General features: G+C 39.4%; 1 protein-coding gene across 5 annotated transcripts in view; it reads right to left on the reverse strand.

Annotated features, from left to right (window-relative positions):
• Positions 1–18,954, reverse strand: part of ephb2b (eph receptor B2b) — a 125,323-nt gene that overhangs the window by 65,122 nt on the left and 41,247 nt on the right. For all 5 annotated transcript variants that reach the window (XM_085274839.1, XM_085274838.1, XM_085274836.1 and 2 more), the window contains exon 2: positions 12,742–12,821. In XM_085274839.1, coding sequence (XP_085130965.1) covers positions 12,742–12,821 — 80 coding nt within the window. The remainder of the gene's footprint in view (positions 1–12,741; positions 12,822–18,954) is intronic.

Here is an 18,954-nt window from a genome sequence, read left to right on the forward strand (position 1 = left end):
TTTTATTTATATTTTGATATTGCTAGGGATGATGCAATGATCGGGGACCATTCTTAATTTCGTTGTTCTCATGACAATGACAATAAAGTTTCTGATTCTGATTCTGAAAAGGAAATCTTTTTCCACAGGCTTAGACTTCTTATATTCGACTGCTCCTTCCCATTTTCTCAGTAAAGGAATATTTCACATGCTATACCGCTCAAAGAGAAATTGGAGATGTGACATTAGTCACTTGAACACAGCAGAGAGACTCTGGTTTATATGATAGCGTGTCCTACTTTTTTTTTTTATTGTAACTTAATAGGACACATTCAAAGCACATGCTGTTATGGGGTATTGAAAATGTAGTGAAAGCGCCTTTCACTATGGTGAAGCACTGAGAAAACATGACATGAATTTTCCACAATCAAAGTCACACTAAACTGGCATAATCATATTACACAGGTAATCATATAAAGAATAATCAGGGGGCAAATTTTACTCCAGGTTTTTTCAGCATGCTGTTCCACTTCAAAGTCCACATTCTGCACACCAATTTAAGTTCTCGCTCCAGCTATACAGAGTCCAGATGCAGCCTCTGTGGATTTCCTGCCCCTTGGCTAAGGATCAAACCAGCTTTAAACACCATGTACTCTAACCACTATGCAGGCCATGACCTTGACCCCAGCATCTCAGCCAAGAAAAGAATCCAGTTCTCACCCCCATGAACCACTTTGCATTGGCTGCTCCTGCTACGGCTTCTACCATTCTTCCTCCCCCTTCACTCTTCACTTCACAGCTGATATAATTTCTCAAATTAGTGCCCACTTAGTGAGGATTTTGACAGATTTTGACGGTTTGGGAGAAAAAAATCACCCCTCCTGTTACAAACTTGCATTCTATCAAACACTTTTACTAATTAAAGCAGCTTTAGTTCTTAATTCCCATGTCCCAGTTAATCATTGCTAGTGTAATGCTTGGCGTGACCCAAACAATCACAGAAGCCAACCTAAACAGAAAAGTCTGATGTGCAGCCAAAAATAATACTAATAATGAGAGAGAGAAAAAAAGCTGCATTAAAAAATTTAATAAAAGCTTAAATGGGCCAGTCATCCAGGCAGCACTGAAAAAAACTGAAGTCTCCCTATTAAAAAAGAAAAAAAGTGTTTCAATTGAAATTTATATTTATATTTCTCTTCTTGACTATCTATTTACAAATGAATTTCTAGCGTTAATCCTTATATTGATTATCTCACTATAATTATGAGGATTTTCCTTCCGGTACCTTTAGAGATCAGATTAAAACCTAATTAGTTGGAAGGCATGGATGTATGTGCTACAGTTCACGGGTATGGTTAACAGGGAAGGAAAAAAAATCTGTCTTTTGCCCAGTATTGGCAGACATCATCATCCCAGGTCATGAGCACCCATTGACCTTCCCACTTGTTGAGGAGCAGTAGGGAGGCTGTGGGCCAATTAAATAAGAGCGGACAGCTTGCTTGTAGTGAGCAGAGCATTGGGCAATCACAGTTTAATAAAATGAATGTGGAGACAGGTGGGGGTTGCTACTAATGAGGGATGCAGACAGGGGAAACTCCAGGAAAGTGTTGGCAGAGATGTGGGGGAAGGGTTGAATCTGGCTAAAAAAGACCCCAAACAAAATGTGTTTTGATGAAGGGCCCCTTTTTGTCCTGTCACGGCCTCTTTGCCCTGCTTTCATCACAGCCAGTGGAGGGAAGCAAATGGGGCATAATAAGACCCTAACGATCAAGCGCAGAGTGTGAAATTAGAAGAAACGTCTTCATTTTCACAGCTTTTTGCACTGGCTCTTCACGGAGAATGCTGTAAAAGGTGGTCGTGTGTTTTGAGTACAGCAGGTGAAGGTAGCACTGATGGAGGATGTCTAGAGAGATTAGATGGAGGGAATGAGCTGCCCTCAGATGACGATGGAAACAAAAACTCCTACTCATTGTACCAAGATCCTGATACATTTGGCCAAAGTTTTCTCAGCAAAAGTCAACAAGCAATGGAATAAGCGCACTGAACAGTACACTAATAGACCGTAAAATAAGCTCCTTTGCATTTGTGCGTGATTTGGGGTAATTTTTCAAAACTGTTAGACATGATACTGCTTCAAGATAAACAAAAACTAATGGTTTTTCACGGTACACATGCTTCCTTCCTCAGAGAAACATCCTCTCATGATGAAAAACCAATGGTGTGAAACCGAATGCGCGACTGGTTCCAAACAAAAGCACACTGTTCTGCGTTTTAATTGCTCTCGTTGGGGTCCTAGCTCGAACAATCTTGGGTCGAATGGTGCAAGAAAATAGCTTGCTATGTTTGGTTGAACATGCTGGATGTTACTCATTGGTTAATCCAAACGTACTTAAACAAACACTAGTATTTACCTGCATATAATAAGTGATTACTCTGACAAAAAGCAGGTTTTAAAAACTATGATAGAATCTTTGAGAATCCCTATCAGTGGCATAGGAAAGTAAATTGTTACATTCATGGCACAGTCTAACTACTTTTCAAATACACTTCTTGTTACATGAAGTGTACTAGAGTCCAGGCAAGTAATTGCTCTTGTACTTTACACAGAACCTCTATTTTCCTGCCAACTGTTGTTATGTTTTCTTAACAAACTATTTACAGGTCCACTAACTGCCGAGGAGTCTGATTTAGATTACTCTGGAAAAGCAACACTGAGAAACTATTGTCTTAAACAGAAAAAAAAAAAGCTTCAGAGCGTGAACTCTCTCAGGCAAATTTTCTTATAATTTCTTGAAGTAGTCTTTAGGAATAGTTCTCCAGGCTTAATTGCCAGCATTTTGGTAATTTTTCACCATTGTCATGTTGAAACAATCAGAGATTTTCCAGCCCAAAACCTGATGGTACTTTTCTGTGTTGATGAATCCATAAGTACAATAATGGTCCCAAACACCACTGGCTGAAATGGAGCCCCAAACCATGACAGAGCCACCACGGTGTTTTAAATATGGCTGTAAATGGTAAATGGCCTGTATTTGTATAGCGCTTTTCTAGTCCCTAAGGACCCCAAAGCGCTTTACACAATCAGTCATCCACCCATTCACACACTGGTGATGGCAAGCTACATTGTAGCCACAGCCACCCTGGGGCGCACTGACAGAGGCGAGGCTGCCGGACACTGGCGCCACCGGGCACAACGACCGAGACTGTCCGAGCCGGGGCTCGAACCGGCAACCTTCCGATTACAAGGCGAACTACCAACTATTGAGCCACGATCGTAGGAACTCATGTTTGTATCGCTCTCCTGATCTCCTCTGTACAATGATGATTTAAAACACATATTTCAAATTTGGACTGATCCCTCAATAAGACCTGTTGCCAGTGTTGTTTTAGTCCAGTTCTTTTGCAGTTTGGCACACCTTAGCCTTTTATGCCCATTTCCCTTCCTTTAGAGTGTTATCTTGATAGTCACTCTTCTTTTGGGACCATTTTTGATGTGTCTTCAGCAAACAGTAGTTGCTGCAGAGCCACATGTATCTCTCAGGTATTTTACGTAGTCTTTGCTGGATTTTCGTCCCTAATTCTTAAGATCAAGACTTTTTGATACTTTTCAGCTGCTGTAGGAAGTTTTTTTAGGCTTCCAACTTCTCTAAATTCTTCAAGTTTTTCCAAGGAACGACACAACATGCCATGCCAGGATATACCAAGACTTTGGCCAATGTCTCTTTAGAAATCACCTTGATGTTCAGACAGTTATTTTTGCTGTTTTTCCTAGATTTCACTTGAATGATTCATAGGTCACTGTTAAGGAGCTTAACAAACAAATAAACAAAACCAAAAAAAGGCCTTTCCTCTGAAAATATCGGGTACAAGGACTGGACTGAAAATATATGAAAAATAGCCAGTGTCCAAAGAAAAACTTCCAGGACGTCTAGAAAGGCAGGACAATTATTACTCTTTTAAAAATTACTTGAAAGTCTGGTTCCTTGCAACACAAAAAATGAAGGAATGAGGGTTGGCACAAGACTTTTACACAGCATTGTAGATTGTGCTGGACTCGAGACTGCTGCTCCCCTCTTCTTCTGTAGTTATTTAAGGTGCTCCAGTTCAGTGAAGCTCACTGAGAGTGAGGCCCAGAATCAATATCTCTTGTGCCATTTGAGGAGAGAGAAAGAAAAGTTCACCTGACCTGCAATCCATGTCTCTTCATGACAGTATGTCTCTACTTTATCTGTAAAGCCAGGCGGAACGCACCGACAAGGCTGAATTATTGACTAGAGCAGGCCCTACAGCTCGGATTATTAACTAAAGACAGTCTTTTCTTTAAGTCTATGGTTTCATATCTCTTCATAAGTTGTTTTTTTTTAGCAAAAATATATAAATTATGTACATTATGTAAAAGATATTGTATACTACCTCTTGTATCCATTTATCGTGTAATTTAACAGTAACTTTATTTAAACACAATTTAAACACAATTAGTAGGCACAGGTGTTCTTTGTTTATGTTTATGCTGTAATAAATAACCCCACTCTCCTATTTCTGATTTAAGAAAACTTTTATCCATGTTATGGCTTTGTGTAAGTGCCATATTAAACTTTTGCAAATATAAAAAGGTACGTAAAAGGGCAGAGAATTGCACAAAATACAACCAATTTAAGTGCGGATGTTAAACATTTCAAGGATCCTGCCATGGAAAATCCAGACCAGACTGCAAAACCCTCAGAATCAAGGTGCTGTATTTGAATCTGCTTAACCAGCTGCTGCCAATCTGGGCATGAAATGTGATGTTTTGATTACATTAACTTATTTGAGAACTGCACTTGTGATTGACAAGTCATTAGCCAATTAGCACACCCTTCCACCAATCCTTCTAACTCTATTAATGAACAAAGTTTGAAGAAAGAACTTGATGCCTACTAGTGCATACCCATGCTATTGTACTGTTTGGCCTGTTCATGATGTTCAAACTGATGGGGGCTACTTAATCAGGAGTGGTAGATATTGTTTATATTTTAAAAATGGGCCATTTCAGCCTACTGTTAGGTAGTCACTAAGTATGCATGAGTCAACTTTTCTAGATCTACAAGAGACGCTATTTTCAACAAACAATAGGAAGCTTACATTAGGTGTTATAGGTACACAGAATATAAAAAGCAAGTAATGCATCATGCATAATTCAACTTTTGTGGCTATATAGTAGATGTTGTGAAATAAAAAAAATTATAGGAAGTGTTAAATGGTCATTTTTGCCCATTGCTAGGTAGTTGCTAGGTAACATAATGACATAATAATATCTGCTACAAAAAATTCAGTGATCTAAGATGTGCCAAATTTGGCTGTACAACTCCTGGTGGTCTGGAAGGAGTTTGCAAACAAAGAAGAGATAAAGAGAGATTTCACATATTCTAAAGTTATCTGAAACTACAGATTGATATCATGAGCTCATCAGGAAACTACTGAGATCACTGTCCGGCTTCTTTACAATGAAGTCTTTTTGCAACCACAGAAGTTACCCCCAAGTGCTCTTTAGAAAGAATTCAGTTTTAAGGCACTTCCATGCCAGCTTCATTTTTCAGACTCCGTCTGCTAAATCCGTCTTTTAAACTGTCTGAAGCAGAACAGTCATAGTCATGTTGCGTGACCAGTGTTCAAGAACAGCACTTCCATCTTTCCGTAAAACATGAACGTAGTAACCCTGTGGACCTTGGCCCACTAGATCCTTAAGTTAAGCTCAGTGTAAATAACCTTGGTGTAAAAATGGACTCTGACTTTAAACTGAACAAACAGATTAATTCTGTTGTGAAATCAGTTTTTTACCAATTGAGCCTTTCCCCCCAAACTCAAGATCTTCTTATCTTTTAATCATTTTGAGTTACACATGCTTTTATAACAACTCAACTGACTATTGTAATGCCCTTTACACATTACAATGGTCATTTACTTCTGTCAGTGATACTTTCAAGCCTTCCAACATGCTACTGCACACCTCCTTAACAAAACCCGTAAGATGGCTCATATCTCCCCTGTTCTGGCATCCCTTCACTGGCTTCCTGTGCATTTTAGGACTGATTTTAAGATTTTATTGTAAGTTTATAAATCCCTTAATGGGTTGGCTTCCTCTTATCTTGCTGATCTCGTAACACCTTATGTTCCTCAAGGTCTCAGATCTGCAGATTAGCTAATCCTCCATGTACCAAAGAATAGATTTAAGAAACTTTCTCAGCCACAGTCCTTAAACTGTGGAATGAGTTACCTCCACATGTTAGGCTGGTCATTTTGTAAAGTATGCCTTTATTCTTCAGCTTTCAGAGTGAACGCTTTGGTATTTAGTGTTGTATTTTGTGATTCTTTAGATGTGTTTGTGCATGTGTGTGTGTATTCATTTGTTTCATGTGAAGCACTTTGGTCAACTTTGTTATTTTTAACTTTTCTTTATTACTAAATGTGGTTTGGAAAGGAAAGAAAAACAGCTACACTGACACGAAAGCACACAAAACAAAACTCAAAAATATTACTTAGTGCTAATGCTGCCATTCACTTTCAAAATCATCCTCGTGACTAAACTGCTTCCAAAGATTTCCACAAAAACACAAGTGTTATGTCATCTGTTATATTTCTCTAGTAGGACTACTATGCTTGTACAACATATTCAAACTGCATGTAATGCATTCAAGTTGGCAGAAAGTTTTCCTCTGGATCTGTGCAAATGGAGAAACTTAACCAGCATTCAGACAGTCAGTACATTTGTTGGCTACAAATAGTCTACCACAAACACGCTCTTTGGGACTGCTGTTGATGCAGTCAGATTTCTGATAGATGGTTCTGCTTGGAAAGCACAATTTGAAGATTGTTGATTGTCATTACAATCATTCGAAGCTGTGTGAATGTCTTTAAAACTGTTATCTTGGCAACCACATGAAAAATCAAAAATGACTGCACCTATTACTGCAGCGAGCAGCAAGGTCATGCATAAGATTATTTTACCTTTCATATGCTATCTGCACATTTTCAATGATTAAAAGCATGTCATTTTATCATAGATATTTACTGGCAAACCAAGAAATAAAATACATTATAGATAAGTGTTTAGCTGCAAAACAGACACGCAGAACTAAACAGCTTGTTTAACAACCCCAAAACTGGTGAGAATAGTGACACATCACTGACGAACGTACTGTCAGAACTCTAAAAACGTTTAACAGTTTCATAGGTTGACATAACATCTACTGTCTGTTTATAGCATCTTGTCATTACGATGTTTGAATTAAACTGATTTAGTTTCACAGTCCTGAGCCACATAACACATCACTGCTCTATCACTGACAGAAGTAAATAAATTATTCACACAAACATGGAGAAAGAGACCCAGTGGAAAACTCCCGGGGCATAGTCGAGCCATTTGCAGTTGTGGGAAATCTGTCAGAGCAAGAGTGGCTTCCCTAGAGGAACACAGGACAAATGACACCCACTCTCTGCATTCAATTACTACAAGAGAGGCCATGGGAGCCAAATCCTGCAGGAGACTGGGCTTCACCGAGAGGAGAGACTAACCCACACACAGACATAAGTAGAACTGTCTGCTGCAGTCAACTCTAATCGCCACTGTCCATTACTAATGCACAACATGTGAAAGTTGGAGAACAACTCCATCTTTTACCCCAATTCCACAAAGTTATATGTGGATTACGTTAGCATATTTCTATACATAACTCCAAAATTTCATAGACTTAATTGTGAATTACAACAAATCGGTGGTCACTGTAAACTGTAAACAGCATCCCTGTGTTTTACAAATTGCTCGTTTATGTTTAGAAAAAGCATGCCTTGTTGGTTTACCACACAATTACACGTAAGCAGCCGCATTCTTATTTCCAAAGGAATTCTTAGTTATCTTTGATAAATTACAAGGAAACAAATTTCTTTTACAAACATTCTGCAACATGTGCTGCATATTGTCTTTCTGGAAAAGTGTGCACTGCGGTGTGTCCCTAAATGACACGAGATATATCCTGGTACAGCACCACATTATGACACATACATAATGATAACCTAACCCACAGAGTACCTAATTATGCTCTCTGCCGACGCAGGAGACCTCAGTTTTTCTTCCACAGTAGCTGTGTGTGCGCCATGCAGTCATAAGTCTATTTCTAAATGACTACTGTTGTTAGTACTTCAGCGTGGCAATGAAGAGGTCAGGAGGTCTGACCTGATGTTCACACGTCTCTCAGCTCCACTTGACAGGAAAACCATTGACCACTTAACCCTGCTCTGCTAGTGCTGTTTTTCATAGCTGATTTTCATTAGGTCAAGCTCTCTGGGTAACTTTAGATAAAACACAGCCACATCAGTTTCTTTGCAGCACATCTTTGAAGCTGTTTATCCTAATAATGTGTTCTTGAAGTGCATAAGTAAGGTGTAAACTTGTTGAAACAGTGCTACACATTTACATATTACCATTACTTTTGTGCAGTCAGTTTCCTTGTGGCCATCTTCACAAAAGCTGCCCAAAGACCCAGTTTAAGTACTGTACACCGAGTGCAGGGGTTTTCATGTGTGGGTGTGCTTAGGCATGGGAAATGCATTTTACTGCCAGAATGTGAGGACTTTTTATTAGGAGATACTTCCTCAACACTTCCTAAATGCCCCTAGCTAAACTTTGGTTTGGTAAATATTATACTGATTCTTAGTGTTTTTATCATTACTATCAAGAATAATGTGGCTGTCTTAGGCACAATATACTGTTTGACTGTCATTTTCCATAATTAAAAAGGAGAGCTGCCTGGCAATACACAGAGAGAGCTATAAAACTTGATTTACACATCCCGAAGCGTAATATTGTTTCATATAAATCACTTCCAAAGACCCACTGTGGGATGACGATTTTGTGGCTTCATTTGAACGAATTTTTTAAAATAATAATTTGACAGACATTATTCAAGTATCCTGTAAAATAAGATAAGAATAATAACAACTGCCATAACATTTCTGACTTTCAGTAATATCATACTGTTTCTTGTTTGCATTGCCATTGTTGTAACATATCACATGCCATGTTAGGATATAGAGTATTTCATGAAGCTACAGAGAACAGTGAAAGCCAACTGCTGGTGCGGCACTCTGCTGGATGTTACTGATCCACGAACTAAGCCCGTGAAGCCATGCATATATATGTGTAAGACAATAGCTTCTGTAAAGCACCTCTTGCTGTTATACTGAGAGGGGGGAGAACGCTCTGTTTCCACACCTGTTGCCCTGGCCCCTAAGGGACAGGCTATCTCCATCACCCTCATTCTTTGCTTTCCAACAGCCCAGGCTTTGGCCAAGCTCAGCCACATCATCATAAAGCCTTAGTGCCCACACCGATAAGGCCAAGCTATACCTGATTAAATCCAAGGGTTTAAGGACTTTACATTTCATTGCACTCCCAATGTGGAACTTTTCCAAAGGAAGCAAGAACTGATTTGGGAAAATAAGAGCCCAAACTAAAAAAAAAAAAAAAAAAGGAGAGAGAGAGAGAGAGAGAGAGAGAGAGAGAGAGAGAGAGAGAGAGAGAGAGAGAGAGAGAGAGAGAGAGAAAATCATATTCATAAAACTGAATATGATTTGGAAAAGAAAATAACCACAAACTCAGGCATTACACCACATTTAACTGGAAGACATGTGATTATTGAAGAGCTTAGAGGTCTTTAGTTTGATGTTTAGACTCTAGTTTTACTTATTTTGGCAACCATGAGCATTTTAACTGCATGCACAGAGTTTACAACGGGGACCTTTTCATGTTTCTTTAAATATTCAACTTCTTAGTCTAGAGTTTCCACTTAATATGAAATCTCATTATTAAAAAAAATGGTGAATGAATGTTTTTCTGAATCAAACATTTTGCAAAGATGAAAGAAAAATGTGATGTAAACTGTCTTTGGAGTTTGCATTAGCTCGCTCTCTGCAGATTGAATCCAGAGCTGGCAGGAGAAAATGTTTTGGTATTGATTGTAAAAAATTAGCATGGGAAGAGACAATGTGCCCTCAGGTTGGTAGAGATGAAGCAGTCCTAAATTTTTTACCGTAGAGCTTTGAAGTTGTATCATGGAACTGCTGACGGCCAGCTCTCATCGCTGCATTTTCTTTAACTTTTTTTTTTCTGTGCAAACAGACACAGCGTGATGGAGTATAATTTGAACCATCTTTAATACAAACCACAGAAGCATAAATAATTGAATAAAATCGGCAGAGGTTTTTTGAAATGCACCAGCAAATAAGCCTACAATGTTTTTCTCTCTCTTTTGGATCCATTCTAGGAAGGCAAAAGTCTGTGGTGGAGAAAAAAGTGGAGGAGACTCTGGTTTTGGCTGCTTGAAGTGGGCCTGGCTCGCATGTGGCTTGGAGGAACCAACACGCTGGCAAACCATGTGGAAATACTGTGCATCAAACACCAACAAGGCTCATAACACATTGCTTCCAGTCTGGCATTAGAACACACATATTTAGCTTTAAATGAACATACTTCACCCATAAAGTGCTTGCCTTGAACCAGAAAGTTCAGATGAGGCTAAAATGTACAACATCTTATTTAAAAAAGCTACGTCATTCTCCAACTCCGAGTCTGCCAGCACATCTAAAACCTGCCTATTGTTTTTTTGTCATCATACTTAACCTGCTCTCTCCTCTCCCTAGTGCTGATTGGCTGCAAAGATTGTCCTGCATGCATAAAAAGCCAGAGAAGACCACGGGGTCAGAACTCTCTCTCATTCTCTCTGGTCCCCTCATCTCTCTATCAGCACCGGGATTATTCCTTTTTTTTTTTTGCTTATAATAATTTTGCTTATATAATTTTGTTTATTAATGAGTTGGAAGTCCCGTTTTCAGTTTGGGTTTTATTAATTTACTTTACTAATGCTAACTATGGGGACAATGCTGAATCCAAATAGTCGTGTTGTTGGTTTTGTTTGTTTTAGCAGGGGTTCCCTTCCCTTGTTTTCCATGTTTGTAAGAAATGAGTTTCTACAGCAGTGATGGGACATCTTGTAGGTTTGTTTCTTTTTTGAGGCATGTATTTCTGGACCCTAATATATTTAGGTGCTCGTGCTACTTTTGTCTCCTTGTTTCACTGATAACTTTCATTGTAATCTACCGTTGCATCAGTGAAGCTTCTGCATCTGTTAATTTGTGTGTATTTGCAACACTCTGGCTTGGTTATTTTGGGAATATTTTCCCTCCGCCTGTTACTTTTGAATAACTACAGGATTTATGTGAATTATTGATGTTAATTCAGCGATTTATTTTGAGACTTTACTGAAGTTGTATTTTTCTTTTCAGCTAATTGATGCCCTCAGAGCCTTCAGCTTTCAGACTGGAAACATACATCCTCTCCACTTTGAGCTTTAAGATTCAAAATGTTCCTTTTTTTTGTGATCAACATTTTATTGATTTAAAACGGGGTTGGGGGGGGGTAAAATGTTCCTTTTTGATAAAGCTCATATGCTTTTGGCAAGATCAGGTGACCCTGGTCCCTTAGTTATGGTAGTATCGGCTCAGACTGTTGTGGGACTTGTGAGACACTGAGCGTTTCTTCTCGGCTTACCTCTTTCACTTCCAAGGTGTTAAATAACACTGCAGCGTGTCATTAAATTTTGTCTTCTCTTTCTCTCATAGTTTGTGTTTTGTCCCGTCTCCCTATGTCTCCCTATTCCTTTTTCTCTTCTCTTTCTCCTCACCCCCCAACAAGTTGTGGCAGATGGCCGCCCCTCCCTGAGCCGGGTTCTGCCAGTTTTTTCACAAAATGCTTGCTCGTAGAGGATTGTCCGATTGTTAGGATTTTCTCTCGAAAACTGTAGGGCAGTATAAAGCATCTTCAGGTAATTATTGTTGTGATTTGACACTATATTAATAGATCTGAACCAAACTGATCTGAACCTAATTTTTAGCTCATGGCTCATTGAGGAACTTGTCCTCTACAGTTTGTTGCGGTTTTTTTATGTCTGAGCTGTGTTTTTAACAAAGAAATGTGGTTTCATTTAGAGGGCTTTGCAGTTTTGCCGAGCCGTGATAAATTTAATCACTGCATTAAAGATCCTTTGTTGGTTATCGCTACTCGTTCTTCTGTGCCTGTTCAAAGAATCTAAAAAGAAAGCAATCAAATCTGAACTACGGACTGCTATGGTATGAATATTTAAATGCTACGATAAAAACATACAAAGAACACCACAAGTGTGTGGAGTTTGTTATTTCTAAATTCAAGTGATTTCCCGCTCTGCAGAGCAGGCAGGCTCAGTGGTTGATCTTTTGGCCTGAGAGTGAGAAACAAAAACACTGACTACCATCATAAAAAAAGCTTTCATGGGAGAGTGAGCAAATAAGCAAAATTAAAAGCATTTAAACAATTAACCTTATCGACTTTTAAAGAAAGGACAGGGGCACTAAGTACAACAGAGGCTATTACAGGTTAATCATAGAACAGCTGGGAGGGAAAATCTATTTAATAAAGAACTAGGACGATTCCTTGTTCTGTTTTTTGTACTTCTTTCTTGATTGAAACACTGATGTCAAACTGAGAACTTTTCTATTTAGTTCTTGAAAAAAGTGCTACATGGCACAATCTGTGGCACTGTGATAACTGTAATGTTGTGACTGTTATTTCAATGTAAATATGTGACCAAAAACTACATTTAAAAAAAATCTTTGCCACACTTATAAATACTTAAATAATAGCTTAAACGAAATCTTCACTGTCAGAAGTGGCACAAAGTAAAAGCAGGCACTTACACTGTTGTCACTTGACCCTGACACAGGGTAGACAGTCCAGCCGAGCTCCGCCGTGGCTGTAGTGGAGTCCATGAGTGTCTCTGTGGAGAGCCATAAGAAGAGATGGCAGAAACATAATATTACTGGGGTTGAATATGAACTGCTTGAGTCAGACAAACAATTTAAGGGGAAGTCTACAGTATGAAATGTCAAAGTGTTGTAATGCTTACTGAAACATCTGAATATTTCTTTATATTATAAAGGACTGTTTTAAATGTGCTGGAAAAAAGGGGGGAGGATGTCGAATGTTTTCTGTTCCCATTCTCATTTGTCTAGTCAATAAAAAGAACACTAGTTACATTGCTATAAGTTTCATAACAGCTGTGGTGTTATTTGTATGACTTTATAGAAAGAATAGAGCTTAGAGCTCAGAATAACAAAAAACAAATACAATAGAATCTCCATGACATAGAATAGAGGCTACACCCTATACTGCACTGTATATGAGGGAGAGAAACAACTCTGGTAATTGGGGTCAAACAGAAATGTGCCTCCTATCTGTCATGAGGTCATCTGTGCCACACATTCCTCCAGCCTGAACCAACTGTCTGTCATATGCTTACTGAGCCATTGGCACAGTCGCCTCCTTTGCTCGTTTTGCTTAATCTCTGTACCCATGCCCTCACGCCTGCTTTTCCACCACTTCCTCTCACTTGTGCCACACACTTTAACAGAGGGCAGGTCTAATGAATTTCTTCAGCTCATTATGCCTGTGTCTGTCTTGTAGACTAGTGTTGAACTGCAGCAGATGTAGAGACCATTCATCAGGTTCAAGGCGTCAGCTGCAAGTCCAAAATGCCACAGAGGGATTTAGAAGCCCCCTTGACAAACACGGCTACTAAGCTTAACATAAGTCACAGCCAGTGATTGTTATGCAGGGCCAGCAGACAAATGCTTGCTGTGGCTCTTCATTATCATTGTTGAATGGACTGATGGACTAGGTGCTAACAGCGTGGGTTAATTAAAAGTAGAGTCAAGGTTAGATAGATCTGTTTTTTAAATTAATGAATTCATTTTTACGAGTAATAAGTGAATGAAATCAAAGCCAGAGAGGATCTCTGTCTCACAGGACTTTGTTCAGCCCTGTGCATACTCTGAACAAAATCCGTAGCTCTGTAAGCCTGCAAGAAATGTTGGAGATTTAAAGTTGTTTCATAACCCTGGGTTTTCTCTGATTTTTATTCCAGCAAAGGCAGCAGCTTTTAATTAACAGGTTCCACACACGCTGGTTTATTTCAGGGCCTTGTGCTGACTTTCAGCATCGCACCAGCACTCAGAAGACATAATACCAGATTTCGCATCCTATTCAGTTATCACAAAGTCTAAATCTTATAATTAGGCAGATAAGACTGCAATTGAGCATCTATTGATAACCTTGTGTGTGACTCAGAGCTGAGGAGTCTACATGGGTGTTAGGGAGTGAAATGGTAATTATCCCCCATAATGATAACGATAATTAGTGGAAAGTAAAGTGAGAATAATGAACCCCCTCTGTGGTGGTTAGGGAGTGTTGTGGGGGAACGAGGAGGAAATTTCCCCAGGAATGTAACACTCCAGCCTCCTCTTTCTCTTCTTCTTGTTTTTTCTCTCTCCCTCCATTTGTTGCTTTTCAGTATCCCTCCCGTCACACTATACCGCTTCATTCTTTCTCCAATCTCTCTCTCTTCCTTCTCTCATAGCACACCTCCTCTCAACCCCTTCTTCTCTCCTTTATGCTCAGACTCTCCAGCTATCAGCAGCCCACATGCTGGAAAAGTAGAACCTCTCCCTGAAAGACTGATCACTTTTCTTCCTCCTGCTGTCTACACTCCAGTCCGCGGCAGCCACACCGATTCATTACCTCCCGTGGAGCAGAGCGGCACATAGCTCTCCACTGTCAGCCACTGCCTCGTTTTCAGTGTGAACCCCCAGCTGTGGCAGAGCATGGCTGCTCAGCACGACCCTTTGGCTATTAATCAAAAAGAGGACATGGTACAGAGGTTCTCATCTAAATCCAGCAACAGGAATCACTTATTTTGGTTTGTTCTTGTGGGCAGTTGTTTACAGTGTGAGGATTTGAATTCTGACACTCTTGGGAATAGCACTGACGTATTGATATCAAGCTACCGCTGGTTCATCTGGTTGTTATGATCGGTACCATTGGGGTTGTTTCCAGCCTCAGAATGGGCAAGTTGGGGGTCCACATACAGTTAAGGCTTATTAACAGACAGGCTTCGTTTTGGATTTTACTGCCACTTTTAAATAGTTAAAATAACAAAAAACAAAAGAAAGAAAAATGACCATTAATAAAACAGATCACAGAAAAGTATAAAATCAGGTACAATCAATCAGGGCAAGTTTTATTAAAGGCCTTTAATTAGATGATTTAAAATGCCTAACAGACCTCACAAGACTTCCATTAGGCCTTTAATAGAAAAAACAGATTAATAACACATGGTGCTCACGTTACACTGGAAGTCTAAATTACCTGTCTGTCAACTAACTCAATTACAGGATATCAATCAAGGTATATTTGAAACATATGTGTTAAATAATGACTATTCTCTTTGCTGTATTTGACTGAAGAATATTTCCTGTTCTGTGAAAAATGTTATCAAATTTAAAAGCACCCCAATGTGGGCTTATTAAATATTAAAAGTGACTGAGTACTTGGTGTGTACATTATTTCTTCATTTGGAAAAAAAATCAAAACAAAACAAAAAACTTTTTTTGTGAAAAACTTTTTTAGACATGCGTTTTGTAATTGAGAAAAAAATTTAGCATGGGAAGAGACTTCCCCCCAATCGCTCTCTAAACTTAAATAGTCATTAAAAGATTGTAGGTTTTTCCCCCCCCAGAAAGTCTTCCAGATGATCTCTTCATTACCAAACAAGTTGGCATTTTGCAATATATCCCCCTAACACTGGAAACTGTGTAATGGATTTTTCCAACACCAGAATCTGTTGTTCAGAAGGACACAGATCTGATGACAAACTGCAGCCTCTCAATTTCCCACTTACAGCAGAGAGTGTCTTTGTATTGTTTGTGCGGCAGCTGAGGGATGCAGCTCGTGGGAAAATGGACACCGTGTTGGCGGTCGAAAACAGCAACGATATTTCTCTCGACAAAGAAATGCTTTCAAATATGAAGCATTAATGAGCCAACCTTTCTCAGATCACAGACAGCGATAACAATTTGACAGTAAATAATTAAATGTTGGATGTCTTCCCCCCCCCCATTTCAAACCTGATACCCTTGACTTTGGAGGGTACTATGAATATGCAATGAGACCTAGGAATCTAAGAAAAGCCTACTAGGCTGAGAGTGCTTCCTCCAACACTTCCTGAGACTAAGGAGAGAGTTTAGTGCTGATCTGAGAGAGAGCTCTCCAGTGAGAGGCTGTCTGAAGTGACAGGCGGGGGGAGTGGAGGGGGGGGGGCAGTGGTACTATAACAACACTCTTCTTCTCTAAGAGGGGTCAACGCTGCATCTCAGCTTTCTAAAGAAAGCAGCAGCATTTTCAATGAGGGATACAGAGAAGAGCTGTTCACAGAAAAGACATTTCAGCTGAAACAACCATAGCGAGAAAGAAAATAAACATTTTGAACATGCAAATGTGTGCTGAAAACTTCAGACTGAAAGGAATCTAGTGTGTACACTATTGTGTTCAAGCACTAATGAATGAGAGGAATAAATGATATCATTGATAGGTGCTGTGTAAAATCTTTTCATGCATTATTCTTTTTTTCTGCAGAAGTTGTGGTCCAGGTATTTCCTTTTCCCCTTTTTCACAGTCGGTTTGTACTACTGCGTGAGCACTCATGATTTGGCCAAAGGGCATAGAAATCAGTTTTTGATAGATAGAAAACCAATTAGTTAGAGGAGACAGACAGAATCCCGCAATCTGAGTGATAGATGGCTCTCCTGCCAAAGTTAATCTTTAAACTAAACCTGTACACCTTTTCCCAGGGCAGGTAACACAAAGAGCACAGCTTTTCAAATAGAAAGCCGTCTCCTGGCTTTCAATCACATACAAGTACATAGTGTACATGCTGTTACACGCTCATGTGTAATTATATAGTGAGATATTTCTCCTTCACTTTCTTTTAGCAGCATGAAGAACCCAATTGACAAATTGCTTTGCAGCTTATTGCATCACTGCTGAAAGAAAAATCCTGCATATAAATTAGTCTGACATGGTAGCTTTAAACAGAATCAAAGAGAACATACAGATTGTTTCCCCCCCAAACAAACTAGCCTATATTTAGACCCTTTAGGTTTAATGCGAGTATTTTAAAGATGCAATTGACCTCTAAAAACAGCATGAAGCAGCTTAGAAGTAAGATTTCTTTTTATCTTTCTTGCAACCAGAACTGTAACCTCTGTTTTGAATGGAACAAATCCCTCAACGCTCACTTCAGCATCGGCATAAACCGCATATGGTTCTTTCCGTTGCTGTGATAATGTCATCTAACAGAGCTGAAAAGCAGCTAAACATTCTCCTCATAAAATCCAAGCTGTGTAAAGTTCAGTTTAACCACTGTTGAATTCTGCATGTGTATCACGTTCTACTACACCGAACACCTGAAACCACAATATTTAATGGCAAATGTGGGAAGATTGTAGTATGCAGTGCAGTTGTAGAGTAACATGAGCAAGCTGTTCCTAAAAACAGAATCCTATAGAGTGGACCCAGCACGGAAATCTGCCCAGATTAAGGAGAAAGGGAATGATATACCCCTGAGGGAGCCACTGCTAGTGCAGAGACATGATTCATAGCTTTAATGATGGACAAGGCTACTGTATGGCCTGTTGGAAATAATAACAGTCTGTTTCATTTAGAAATAGGAAGTGGATGGAGCCCCTGGTCTAGAGCAACTTAGCTCAACTCATCTGTCAGCACAAGCTGGGCCCATTAAAGGTACTGTAGAGCTCCCACCACTGTCACAGAACAGCTTATCCCTGTGTGTTAAATGAATTTTTAATCCCACTTTTACAATGAAACAGGCTTTGTGGACCATGCACTATGGACCCAAACACCAGAAATACAGCTTTTCTTTCTCAAAGTGTACAAGGCAGACTGGCATACAGCCCTGGGTGTACAGGTGTGTCAGTAGTGAGACATATCAGAGAGATTTATAGCGTGTGTAGATTACTAATGAGTTCCAGAACTATTCAGAATTGAGATGATGGTGTAGGTGTGTTAGGAAAGACCATACACTGTATATATAAGATAGACACCATTAACCATGTTAATGCTTGTAAGGTTAGCTATACAACATTCATAAGCTGTATGGCTCTAAAGCATACACATCTGCTAATTAGTGATATGTAACAGAATCATAAAAACACAAGAATTTTACTCAACAGGAGTGAAGCTCCAACTTTTCAGATGCTCTACTATACAGCAAGAGATACTATTTATCAGGTAATTTTATTTAAAACATTTTCAAAAGGCACTAACAGCACAAACATGACAGAAAGATTCAGTTCAGTAACTTTAATTAGCAGAAACAAGGCCTACCACTACTTGCTACACTACTTGCTACACAAAGCACCCATGGCCCAAACCAGTGTCCAGTGAGTTCTTTTAAAGGAGAAAAAAAAAACTAAAAAGGAAAAAAAAAATATATCCGTAGGGGCTAAAACCCATTACTTGTAATAGGCTGTAAAGAGTATCTTTCATATGATGGACACTTTAACACGGGATTGCCTTTATTTTGGAGCCAGCCTCAAGTGGTCATTAGAGGAACTACAGGTTTATGCTCTTCTGCTTTGGCTTCATTTTTCAGTCTTGGGTAGGACTCAAAATTCAGCCCCACTTCATCAAGGATGCAGAGTGTTGGGTTTTCCAAGGCAGAGAAAGATGGGCAGTTGATTTTGGCAGAGCATGGTGCAGAGTGAAATATAGTACAACACTGACAACACGGACACACAGAAAGTAGAGCACTCTCACAGCACTAATGGTTGACAGAATGATACAGCATGGCATTCCCAGGAGGCCTCAAGCAGGATGTACGACAGTAATCCCTACACAGCCAAGCTGTGTTATCAGTCAATGTAACTTAACTTGTCAGCAATGCCATGGGACAACAGCCAAAAAACAAATGTAAGAGATGCAAAAACTGTGACTTGACGTATGTCAGGTTCTCAAACGGCCTGCCATTAACAAACTTAGCATCTCATGGGTTCTTT

This window comes from Mchenga conophoros, linkage group LG5 (genome assembly GCF_057382185.1).
Source record: "Mchenga conophoros isolate Kocher_MC1m ecotype Shallow Benthic linkage group LG5, M_conophoros_male_GT1.1, whole genome shotgun sequence".
Lineage (NCBI taxonomy): Eukaryota > Metazoa > Chordata > Actinopteri > Cichliformes > Cichlidae > Mchenga > Mchenga conophoros.